Below are 13,709 nucleotides of genomic sequence, written 5' to 3'. Positions count from 1 at the left end.
AAGGCAAATGACAGCTGAGTTATAGGGCTTTGCCTGTGGGCACGCACCAGTCCCTGTGGCATGGAGTGTCTAGAACTTAAGCAGAAAACTGTATCTTCATGGCTTGAGGAGACACGGCACTGAGCTTGGCTGTAGAAGCAGCTGAAAAGTGAGGGGGACAATCCCAACTTAATAAGAAGATACACGAGTCATTGCCTTTTTCTAACACAGGCTAAAAATAATTTAAAAACATTTCATCAAATATCTGTTCATATGGCTAGTAAACATATGAAAAGATAGTCAACATTATGAGTTATTAAATACAATGGGTTACCACTACGCACTCACTAGATTAAAAAGACTGACAATACCAAGCATTGGTGAAGAAGTGGAGAAATGGGAACTCTCTTACATTGCTGGTAGGAATGTAAAATGGTACAGCCACTTTGGAAAACAATTTGGCAATTTCTAAAATTTCCAAACATAAACATAAACTTACCATACCACCCTGCAATTTCACTTTTAGGTATCAAACCAAGAGAAATAAAAGCATATGTCTATACAGACTTGCACACAAATGTTCACAGCAGTATTATTCATAATAACCCAAAAGTGAAAATAATCCAAACGCCTATCAACTGGTGAACAGACAAGAAAAAAAAAAAAAAAAAAAAAAGAAAGAAAGAAAGAAAAAAAGCTGATATCCATATGAGAACATTATTCAGCAATAAAAAAAGAATGAACTACCGATAATATACTACACCATGGATGAAACTCAAAAACATACTAAGTAAAAGAAGACAGACATTAAGAAACTATATTAAATACATTAAAAGTCTGATTCTATTTATATGAAATTTCCCGAAAAGGCAAATCTACAGAGACAGCACAGATCAGTGGTTGTCTGGGGCTTAAGGTGGGAGCACGAATCATCTACAAAGGGGCAGAAGGAAAGTCAGTGATGTAAACGTTCTAAAACTGAATCATACATGATGAAGGTTACAATTCTAAAATATTTACTAAAAACCATTAAAACTGTATACTTAACAATGGGTTCTACGGCCATGCCACCCTGAACATGCCCGTCTCGTCTGATCTTGGAAGCTAAGCAGGGTCGGGCCTGGTTAGTATTTGGATGGAGACCACCTAGGAAGACCAGGTGCTGTGGGGTAAAAAAAAAAAAAAAAGAAAAGAAAAAAGAAACAAAACCAATGGGTGGATTTTATGGTACAATTAAAAAACTTTAAAAAAAAATGCTAGAGGATGGGGGTAGGATGGGGTAAGGTAAAAGAGACTTCTGAGATTCATCAGTCAAATGTAATATATAGATGGACCTTGTCTACAGCTTGATTCAAGAAAACTAGCTGTTAAAAAAAAGTTTTTATGATACAATTAAGGAAATACAAACACTCAATGAATACTTGATGGTATCAAGAAATTACTTTTATTTTTCAGGTATAATAATGGTAATTGCCTTTAGAAGTATCTGCAAGAAATCTAAGCAAAGCAGGTCTCCAGCCAAGAGCCCTGACCCGGGCTGTCCAGCATCTCTCTTTGTGCTTACTTTTTATTTTTTCCTGAGATGATCTGTCCTTTCCTTGATTTCTGTATCTTCAGCTGTGGTGTCATATTTGTTTTATTTGTTTTTAAATTAAATCTCTGGTTGAGCCCCTGTGGTGAACATATTAAATACATTTTGGGTTTGAAAAAAATTCAAAGTAAAAGTAAAATGCAATATAATATTCTAATACTTGTGCAGTCATGTCTTTCTTTACAAAGACCAAGAAACTTATAAGGCCAATAGGTTAATGTATCAAATTCAAGGTTTGGTTAAAATAGGCAGATCAGACGGAAATAAAGTATAATATATATAAATATGAATTGCTCAAAACTCAAAAGTAAATATAGTCCTTCCTTTGTAGTTTTTAAAGGTAAAAAGATTGATTTCATTAGGCATAGAAATTTTTTTTTCATTTGAGGAATAATAATAATAAAAGTGCTTTAATGCACATATTGCTATGTAGAAATCTAGCTAAATGCAAGCTTCTGCTTTAACTATTCTATGCAATCAGATTCAAGGCTTTGCAGTGGGTCACCTAATCACTCTGCAGTAGTCTAAACACAGACTACTGTTAGAGACATACGTCCTTACACTTGTTACCCCTGATGAAAATGGAAAAGCAATGAGTACAAATCTGTCCACCAGATATAAGGAGATTAAGAGGGGGAAAAACCAGTCTATTCACTACTGTTCAGAGTCTCAAAAACTGGTTTATGAACCAGATCAGTTTCCATTTAAAAAACAGAAAAAAAAAAATCACACAAATTCACATAAAATACAGATCTCCAACATCTCTTGAAAACCTTAAGATCTGATAACATTTCCATGTGGCAACAACTGACCAGTAGATGTTGAAGTTTGGGATCCCTGTCATAGACTCCTATAAAGATAGACACGATATTCCCTGCCCTTGCATCGATCAAGTAAAATTATTTCAATGGTAATGACTATGGTGATGGTTTTGTGTCAGAAGTTCCTTTAAATTTTAGTCTCTTTATAATGCTATATATTCTGCCACTTAAATAAAGTCCATCTTATGTTCTTTGCTGCTTCATATATTACATGCACCTTTAATATAAAGGTTATATCAGATATTTCACTTATATTCCTTAGGAGCCTTTAATTGGCAGTAAGTTCACAACAAACAGCCCATATATCTTACTAAACAAAATTAAAGATCTATTTGCAGAAATCAACTCATTTGCAAAAGGACCTGCCCACAACAAAATTCAAGATGGGACCAGCCTTTGTTTATTCATTCATTAAATATGTCCTGTATGAGCATACAATGTATCAAGTATAGAAAAAGGAAATTTTAAAATTGTAAAAACCAACTGCTAAATGTTCCCATGGGCTTCACTTAGTGTTACACAGGATTTCTCAACGGGGGCATAATGATATTTTGAACCAAACAATTCTTTGTTGTGGAGGGGCTGTCCTGTGTACTACAGAATGTTTAGCAGCATCCCTAGCTCTTATCCACTGGATACCAGTAGCTCCCCTGTCCAGGTTATGACAAACCACAAATGTCTCCAGGCACTGCTGAATGCCCTTTGGGATAGGCTACAAATTAAAACGTTTTGAGTAATGTGAGTAGAAATATATACAACTTCATAATAAATGATCTCTGAGTGTATGTATGTACATATATATGTAAAATGATCAAACATTGGCTAATTAACAATACCCTAAGTAAATGAAACTGTTGACATTTATAACAAAATAGTGATGTCAAAGCAAAGAAACTTAAACAAGATTTATATGAAACTCAAACGAATTTTTAAAAAACTAGTATCTCCATCTTTAAGTCCTATGGTTAAGCTTCCACTGGAGTTGAGTTCTTATTCTGCTAACTCAGGCTCTTTTCTAAATACAGGTTTCTAGATTCCTATACATAAAAACATTAATGTAGCCTCACATTCAGGGAATAACTTTCATTTGAGTTTTCTCTCTCAGATATTTTGTTGTACATTAGGATGAGCAGAGGAAAGAAAATTAAATGAAATTTCAGTCAGAGAGTAGTTTCCTCTAATTGAAAGGTTTCACTCAGTAGGAAGAGGATGAAAATATTCATTAAACCTACACAAGTTTTTAACTAGTTTTAAGTTTCATTTGTTAATCCTGCTTATTTTTCCTGATCATTTTATAATTTCCTGTCCAAATATTAACTAGTGAGGACCAACGTTGTTATTTAACAAGAGGAAAAAGGGAACAACAGCTAATTTTTATTGAGCTCTTCTTTGCCAGAAACTGTATTAACTATATTAACTTTATCTTATTTCATTCTCAAAACAGCTCTATGAGGTAGGAATTATGATCCCCATTTTATAGATGAAAGAGTCATGCAAAACTGGGTTTGAACCAGGTGGGACTGGCTAAGCCAAAAGCACATATAGTTATACTCTACCTACTTCCAAAGAAGGAGTCAGCAGTAATAATCATGACAGCATTTGCTTCTTTCTACAATTAAATAAGAGGTTCAAAATAATAGCTACAAGATGGGTATTACTCTGAAGTCTGACATAGACTTAAGACTCACCAAATGAACAGAAAAAATGAACACAATCTAGTGGTAATAAAATTCAGGTATATATGGTTTTCTATCTGCTCACAAATAACTCAACACTGGGTAGCAAGAACACACTCACAATTTCAAGACTCCAGCCAGGCGTGCTGACTACTGGCCTTATGTCAACTTAACTGCCAAAGGATCCAGATCAGTGGAACTTTCCAGTTCTCTAAGGAAGCAATATAGAGTTGCCTATAAAATTGTTCCAGATTCCAATCAGAACCAGAAATATTAAAAAACTCAGACTCTGAGCATCAAGTATCTTCTTCTTCTTCTTCTTTTTTTTTTTTTAGGTGAGGCAACCCTTGGTTGACCTCACAGATTGCAAGGACCTTGTCAGCTTACAATCCCTTATTTTTTATTTTTATTTTTTTACGCCTACAGTACCTGGTCTTTCTAGGTGGTCTCCTATCCAAGTACTAACCAGGCCCGACCTGGCTTAGCTTCCGAGATCAGACAGAATCGGGCTTGTTCAGGGTGGCATGGCCGTAGACCCAAGCATCTTCTTCATAAAAGAAATCAACAGAAAATCTGAGAAGAGGTGCTTTAGTTGTGCCTCAATTCAGGGTTTAAGGTCTTGGAAGTCAGCTGACTTTGCAACTGCTTGCAAACTTCACTCAACTTTTCCTTCTAGGTTTTGTTTCATGGAAGAAAAATAAAACCATCACCTTTTTAAACGAAGTTATGCTAACTTTTCCTCCTGGCACTCTGTCGCACACATACTCCACACACACACACAAATAAATAACTTCAAATAAATGACTCTTTGAATCCTAAATAAACCAGAACACACGTGTCAGGGATGGGAGAAATAAAAGCCTCAGTTAAAAAACATTTTAGTTCCAAAGGTCTAAAGGCAAGCTGCTACCTGAAAAGGGAAATTAACTTTACTAACTATAACATAAAGAAAAAAGCTCATGACCTTGTTGTTTTAAAGGAATTCCCAGGCATGGAATCAGATCAGACACAGACTTAATTCCCAGTTTAGGAACTGAAACAACTCTGGCCTGGAGATAAAACGGTGATGATTTGTTTGACCCACCTCTGAAGGAGCAGCTGCTCCCATCTGTCCACTTCCCTCCTTTAAAAGGCAAGTTCAAGGTCTGGACTTATCAGCTACATGTGCTAATCAGAAAAAAAAGCACATTTCCCAGGATACATTTATGGAAATAACATGATGTCCCATTTCAACACTCATGAATAGATATTATACTGACCAAAGTATATTTAAATAATCTCACCTCACTCATTCTTACTAATGCTTACAGATTTGTTCTCTTATGGGACTTTCTTCCCACAAAATGACTGGCTATATACTAAGTTTTATAAATATTAAGAAGATTACTTGGCTCTGAAAAAAGAAAAACAATTGGAAAAGAAGAGGAAAGTCTTTTGAAATAATTTTCACATGGTGGGCATTAGAATCTCCTAAGCTAAGACACAGAACACTGGGTTCTTTTTCTCTGTGACCCTCTATGCTGCCTACACTGTGTAATTGACTGTGAACAAGAAAGAGGCACAGTTTGAACTCCAGCAGGAGAAATATACTATATTTAAAGGTTCTGTACCCCTAGGACTGTTCTGATTACAGCTATGAAGCCATTTTGTCCTTTATAGGGGAAGCCCTATCCTAGTTCCAATAATCAATTCTATCCTATCCTAGTTCCAATAATCAATTCTATTTGAGAAGAAAATGCTCATGAGTTTTATCACCCTGCTAAATATGAAGCAGTCTCTACAAACACGTTGTTTATTAGAAAGCGAAATGGTAAATAACTTAAATGTCCTTATGGGGAAATGGTTTCATAAATTACAAAACACTCAAAACAGACACTATGAAGCTATTAACAAGAATAAATCCATATGTACTAACAAAAAATGTGTTAGTGTATATATTTTTGTATTTTTAAGCAACAAGGATAAATTTCAGGAAAATAAGCTTAGATGATTCCATTTACGTAAAAACACATTTTACATATGAAAAAAACCCCTACACAGATATATATACAAGATTACTAAATGCTTAAGGAAAGGTCTAGGGCAGAACTGCCCTACTGTAATATAAGGGGAGCCACATATATAATTTTACATTTTATGGTAACCATATTAAAGAATACAAAGGTGAAATAAATTTTAATTATTTATTCTATTTAACTCAATATATTAAAAATGTTAGTTACCATTTCAACAATTAAACTGATTTAAAAATTGATAGTGCTTATTTTTTCTTACTAAAGATTTAAAATTTAGTGTGTATTTTACACTTACAGTACAACTCAATTTGGACTAGCCATATTTCAATGTTTAACAGCCATATATGGCTAATGACTACTGTATGGATAGAGGGGGCCTAAAAAGAGAAATATCAAACTGTTATTTTGTCTAAACCTAAGACAAAACTTATTTTGTCTTATTTTTTAAACGATAGGTATTACTTTTATAATGCATTCAAAAAATCTAAAAGTGAATGTCTATATATAAAAAACAATTTAAAATAGATCAAAAATCTAAACATAAGAGCCAGAATCATAAAGTTCCCCCCAAAAAAGAGAGAAATCATTTCAACCTTAGGATAGGTAGAATTGTTAGGATTCAAACAACAGTAACAATAAAGGAAAAAAGATAAATTTCATCAAAATTTAAAATTTAACATTTCTGCTCATCGAAACATACCATAAAAAAAAAAAAATAGGCAAGACAGACTGGAAAAAATACTCAGTAACATTTACATCTGACAAAGTACCCACATCCAGGAGATGTAAAGTACTCCTACAAATCAGCAACAGACTGATGAACAACCCAATAAAAAATGAAACTGGAAGAGACACTTCACAAAAGAAGATATACAAATGACCAATAAGCACATGAAAAGATGTCATCATTATTAGTCTTCAGAGAAATGTAAATTAAAACCACAAGAGATGCCACTTCCCACCCACTAAAATAAAAAAGATCGACGACACCAAATGTGGGCAAGGATATGGACCAAGTGGAATATTCGCATGCTGCTGGCAGGAATATAAAGTAGTATAATCATTTTGGACAACTGCTGGCAGTTTGTTATAACATTAAACAAACATCTACCCTATGACCTAGCAATCCTATTCCTAGGTATTTATTTACCCAAGAGAAATAAAATCATATGTCTTCAAAAAGATTTGGAAACAACCCAGATGTCCATCAACAGGATGGATAAACCGATATATTCCCATACAATGGGAATAAAAAGCAATGAACCGGTGATAGATTGGCAACATGGATGAGTGTAAAAAACATTCTGAGTCAAAGAAGCTAAAGTAAAGGCACAAAAGAGTTACACGAGGTATAATCTGATTTACAGGAAGTTCTGGAATAGGCAAAACTAATCATCATAAAAATGAGTGGTTGCCTGGGGCACAGGGTAGAGGGGTAGGGGAAGAGAACCAATTGGAAAGGGGCATGAAGGAACCTCCTGGGGTGACAGACTTATACTATACCTTATTTTGGGTGGTGGCTACATGGATTTATACAACTGTCAAAACTCACTGAACTGAATACTTAAAGCACCTGTGATAACTAACCCACTTCCTCTCATGAAGGTCAAATGCTGTGGGGAATTAAAAAGCACTTAACAGATGCTGTTTAATATATTTTCTGAATAGATGAAGATTGAGGAAAAAAAAAAAAGCTTGGAGGATGGAGAACTGTTACTTTAAATGGTCTCCCATCATTCTTGATGTGAGATCACAAGAATCTCTTTAACATATTTTCCTCTAGGTTTCTTATTGATAAATGAAATGCAGTAAAAGCCATAAGAAAATCCCCACAGCAACAAAAGAGGTAGTCACCCCAAACTGCATTAGCATAAACAGGATACTGTGCCAAGTGGCAAAATGTTGAGCTCACATCCCTGTAAAGTCTCCTACATGTAGTCCATCTACTCTACACAGTAACTTTGCTAGTAGTGGTCACTAGCCACAGCCTGAACACTTTAATAATGTCTCACCTCATATCAAAATCTCTTATGCACATTTTAACCCAGCACTTATGTTAAACAGGAGAAAACAACCAGAGTTATCTATAAGGAAACCCGAAGTTAAGCGCAGGAAAGGATGAGCGAATACCATGTGCTTCCTGATAGGAAATAAGGCTTCCAGGCACACATCAGAGTTTTTGCTCACTCTGACAAGGGTGTGCACTGCGAAATATACTGCTGTGGAAATGTCACTTCTGCAACAAGAGGACAAGTCGACCTGAAATAAAGGAAATAGCAGGAGTTGTGAAATAGGTCTTGTGGGATGAGTAAGGAACTTCCCACATGTCTATGCATGATTAAGCTGAAATAAATTGTCATTCCAATCATATAAGAGGCATTACAGTCTGTTTCCAGGGTCAGTTACTTGCTGAACTCAAGTTGTGGAAGCAAAAACAATCTGCCTTTAAGACTGATAAGAGGATACACATAACCAAAAGAATAAGAATGTAATATTCTTAGGTCAAAGTTTACCCAAGACTTTTTAAAAATGGTGATCATTAATAAAAGCTATTCATTTATTCACTCATTCAGCACATAGCTATAAATTATTTACCATGTACGAGACCAGACATATAAAACAAAGATACAAGGTCTGTGCCCTCAAGTTAGGGTTTTCAGACATTAACTCCAGCTGATTTAGACAGAAAAAGAACTTTATTTAAAATATACTGGTAAAAAAAAAAAAAAAAGAGAGAAGATATTGAGCTTTGCAAGTGTCTACAGAACATATACCAAGATCCAGGGTCATAAAACTAATGTCAAGAAGTTTAAAGGAGTTGAAATTATAAAAAGTGTATTCTCCAACAACAATGGAATCGAACTAAAAATCAATAACAGAAAACCTCCAAACCCTTGGAGACTAAACAATACATTTCTAAACACTGCATGGATCAAAGAGAAAGTATCAAGAGAAATAAGAAAAACATGCTAAACTGAATGAAAATGAGAATACAACATACAAAAATTAATGAGAGGCAGTTAAAGCAGTTCAGGAGGGAAATTTATAATACTAAATACAGACTTTATAAAGATGAAGAGTCTCAAATCAACAATCTAAGCTCCTACCTCAAGAATCTAGTAAAAGAATACTATATATGCAAAACAAGAAGAAAATAATAATGAGATGTCAGTTGAAAACAGAAATAGAGAAAAGTCAAAGAGCTAGTTCTTTGAAAAGATCAGTAAATAAACCTTTAGCAAGACTGACCCCCCCCAAAAAAAGAGTAGATAAATCACCAGTATCAGTAATGCAATGGGTTATAACTACAAACCCTACAGGCATCAAAAAGATAATAAGAGAATGCTACAAAGAATCCTATCCACATAAATATAACTTAGACAAAATGGGGCAATTCCACAAAAAATACAAACTACCACAACATGCCCTCTACAAAATAGAATTAATATCAATTTTACATAATCTCTTACAGAAAACAGAAGGGAACACTTTACAATTCATTTTATGAAGTTAGCACTGTATGATACCAAAACCAGACAAAGATAGTGAGAAACAAATAAAAATCCACCACCACCAACATCCTTCATAAGCACAGATGCACTCCTTAACAAAATATTAGCAAATACAATTTAACAATATACAAAAAGAATTATACACCATGACCAAGTAGGGTTTATTCCAGAGATGAAGAGCTGGTTCAATATTTGAAAATTAATCAATGTATACCAGCATAAGGACACACATACAGATCAACAGAATAGCGCTGAGAATCCAGAAGTAAGTCTAGTTAAGAACAATTTATTTTTCACAAAGGTACCAAGACTATTCAATGAGGAAAGAATAGTTTTTTCAAAAATGGTGCTGGGATAACTGGGTATCTTACATGTAAAACAGGAAAGCTGGACTCCTACATCACACCATATACAAAAATTAACTCAAAACAACCAATGACCGAAATGTAAGCACTAAAACTATAAGACTTTTGGAAGAAAATATAAGAGTTAATAGCTGTGATCTTGAGTTAGGTGATAGTTTCTTAGATAAGACATCAAAAGCACAAGTGACCCCAAAAAAAGATTAATTGGCTTTCGTCAAAATAAAAAAATATTGTGCTGCAAAGAACATGATCAAGAAAGTAAAAAGATAACCCACATAATGGGGAAAATATTTGTAAATCATATATCTGATAAGAAACTTATATTTAGAATATATAAAAATCTGTTATAATTAAAAAATAAAAAGACAATCCAATTAAAAATGGGGAAAGGATCTGAATAGACACTTCTCCAAAGCAGATAAACAAATGGCTAACAGGCACACGAAAAGGTGAACCACATCATTAGCCAAGAGGGAAATGCAAATCAAAACTACAGATAGAAACTCGCATCTTTTAGGATGGCTATGATCAAAAAGAGGGGTAATGACATGTGTTGATGAGGATGTGGAGAAATTAAAACCCTTACACACAATCTGGCAGTTCCTCAGTTAAACATAGTTACCATATGATCGAGCAATTCCACTCCCTCCCACTCAAGAGAAATGAAAACACATGTCCACAGAAAAAGTTGTACACGAATGTTCAGAGCATTATTTATAATAGCCAAAAAGTGGAAACAACCTGAATGTCCATCAACTGATGAAATGGATATCCATACAATGGACTATTATATGGCAATTTTAAAAAAGAGTACTGTGATATGCTAAGACACAAATGAACTTTGAAAACATTATGCTAAGTCAAAGAAGCCAGACATAGAGAACCACATATTATATACTCCATTTATATAAAATGTCCAGAATAAGCACATCCATAGAGAAAGAAAGAGATTGGTGGCTGCCTAGGCCAGGAGTGGGAGGAATGGGGGGAGTGTGAGGAAATGGAGAGTAGCAGTTGATGGGTGCAGGATTTCCTTTGGGGAGATAAAAATGGTCTGAAATCGATAATGCTAATGTTTACAAAACTCTGAATATACTAAAACCCACTGAACTGTGCATTTTAAATGGGTGATTGTATGGTACTGAATTCCATCTCAAAAAAGCTGTTTTAAAAAGATAAATCAATGTAATCCATCATATTAATAGGCTAAAGGAAAAAAAATCACACAACTATATCAATCTATACAGAAACAACATTTGACAAACCTACAGTTAACCTTATACGTCAGAATGTAAGACCGTATCCATCAGAGTATAAGACTAACTGTGTCTCCCTAAAACTGGGAACAAAGCAAGGATGTTCACTCTCAGGGCTCTTATTTAACACGGTGCTGGATATTTAAACCAGTGCAATAAGGAAAGAAAAGGGGAAAAAAACGTACAAATCAGGAAGGAATAAAACTGTCTCTATTTGCTGTAATAATTATCTATGCACAATATCCCAAGGAGTCTATTTTTAAAAATCCTGAACTAATACATGAATTGAACAAAGCTGCAGGACATAAGATAAACATACAAAAATCAATTCTGTTTATATATACTAGCAATGAACATGTGGACACTGAAATTAAAAATACAATATAATCATTTTTAAAGAAAAAATGTAATACCATCTATAATCACTCAAAAAATTTAAATATTAATTATAAATCTAACAAAAAAGGTATAGGACATATATGCTGAAAACTATAAAATGGTGATGAAAGAAATCAAAGACCTAAATAAATAGAGAGACATGTCAGGTTCATGGATTGGAAGACTCAACAGAGTAAAGATAAATTTCACCTTGGATTGATCTCTATGTAGGTTTATGTATAGTTGCCTTGGGCTATAATAAAAGAATGTCATAGACTGAGTGGCTTAAACAACAGAATTTTATTTTCTCACAGCCTGGAGACTGGAAGTCCAGGACAGAGGTGCTTGGTGTGTCTTCACATGGCATCTTCTCTGTGCATGCTTGAAGAGAGACATATTTGGTGCCTCTTCCTTTTCTTATATGGACACTAGTCCTATCAAATTAGGACCCCACCCATATGACCGCATTAACCTTAATTGGCTCTTTAAGGCCCTATCTCAAATTATAGTTCACACTTCTAATACACAAAACCCTAAGACAATAAATTTGTGCTGTATAAGCAGCTAAGTTTGCCATAATTTGACAAACTTAGAAATAGAAATAAAAAACTTATTTTCACACAAAATACTTATGTTCACACAAAAACCTGTACACAAATATTTATAACATTTTATTTGTAATAGCCCAAAACAGGACACACAGATATTCTTCAGTGAATGAATGGTGAAATGAACTGTGGTATATCCATACCAGAATGTGAGTCAACAATGTAAAGGAACAAACTACCGGTACACACCACAACCTGAATAAATCTGCAGAGTGAAGAAAGCCCACCTCACAGGTTACATACTGCATGCTTCTATTTATATAATGTTCTTGAAATGACAAGACTATAGAAACAAAGAGATTAGTGGTTGCCAGAGTTGGGGCAGGAGGAAAGTGGTTATAAAAGAAACATGAGGGACCCTTGTCGATTGGAAATATTCTCGTCTTGACGGTATTAATGTCATTATCCTGGCTGGGACACTGTAAGATGTTACCACGGCGGGGCGGGATGTGGGTCAAGGGTTCAGACACCTGTCTGTATTATACAGCTGCATTACACAATCTCTCAGCAGTGGCATGTATGGTAGACACAAGAATAGGGACCACGGGTTTTAAGTAATTTAGGAAACAATTACAATAGCCTCTCAAAAGATTTAATATTCCAATTACATGGGGACAGATGCTTCAGAAAGCAAGACCCAGAAAAAAGGCAATGGGAATAGAGATGAAATATAGAAAGAAGAGGGGGAGGAGAGGGAGGAAAACAATATAAATGAATGTTTACAGACATTTTGAAGGTGGAATTAAAAGGAGTTAATGGATTGGCAGTTGGAGAAGCGAAGGAGGCAGGAAAAAGAAAGGGAAGAATTAAAGATGGCACCGAGGTTGGGGCTGAGTGATTGAGGGAACAGTGGTGGTACATTATTTTTTATTTTCTCCAGTGACATATTGGCAGTTTGACCCAGCAGAAGAGAACACTGGTTTAGAAAGAAGCTTTAAGGAAGTCTAAGTTTTCCCTCTTGGAGAAGCTACTCAACTTCATAGGCTCTGTTTCTGCAACTCTGTAAAGTGGGAGGATTTAGAGAAAATTAGCTGAATGTTGGACCAATGTGGTATCAAGTGAATTCAGAATAAATTTCTAGCAGGCAGTGAAAAATATGAGTCTGGAGCTCAGGAGAATGGCAGTATTAGAAGTACAGAGTAGAGAATCACCAACGTCGAAGAGATGGTTAAAGTTGTTGGATGACTTATTAAATGCATAAAAAGAGGCATATGAATCTTGGGAAAACCCTAAACAAATATAGAAAAGGTAGCAGTAGAAAGCTCAGTGGCATACCAGTCTCATCAGGAAGAAGTATCCTGAGATAGTGTATCATAATTAGATGTCATATCATATTGGGAGAAAGGAGTTGTGTTTCATTTTTCCATTGTCAACGAATTTCCTCAGTGATTGATAAAATGTAAGGAAAATAAAAGCCTCTATCACAAACTTTCCCTTTTATGCCTGGAAACATTGATACTTTGCTTTCATTATGGTGTTAAACAAAGTCCTATTTCCAAAGAGTTTTA

The 13,709-nt window shown here is 34.7% G+C and overlaps 1 protein-coding gene and 2 pseudogenes across 4 annotated transcripts in view; 1 reads left to right on the top strand and 2 right to left on the bottom strand.

Moving 5' to 3' along the window:
* The window catches only part of CFDP1 (craniofacial development protein 1), a 99,092-nt gene that overhangs the window by 52,297 nt on the left and 33,086 nt on the right, over positions 1-13,709 (bottom strand). Inside the window, exon 7 of one of the 4 annotated variants that reach the window (XM_039881045.1) lies at positions 1,401-1,650. The exons of the other annotated variants lie outside the window; for them this stretch is intronic. Coding sequence (XP_039736979.1) covers positions 1,626-1,650 — 25 coding nt within the window. The 3' untranslated portion in view covers positions 1,401-1,625. Of the gene's footprint in view, positions 1-1,400; positions 1,651-13,709 lie in introns of those variants that run through there. 4 annotated transcript variants of the gene reach the window in all.
* Positions 1,034-1,150, top strand: LOC120617414 (uncharacterized; annotated as a pseudogene).
* On the bottom strand, positions 4,485-4,603 carry LOC120617413 (uncharacterized; annotated as a pseudogene).

Source organism: Pteropus medius, unplaced genomic scaffold (genome assembly GCF_902729225.1).
Source record: "Pteropus medius unplaced genomic scaffold, Ma_sr-lr_union100, whole genome shotgun sequence".
In the NCBI taxonomy this organism is placed as follows: domain Eukaryota; kingdom Metazoa; phylum Chordata; class Mammalia; order Chiroptera; family Pteropodidae; genus Pteropus; species Pteropus medius.
Note: the sequence above shows the minus strand (reverse complement) of the source record. Positions and strands in the feature narration are given on the sequence as shown.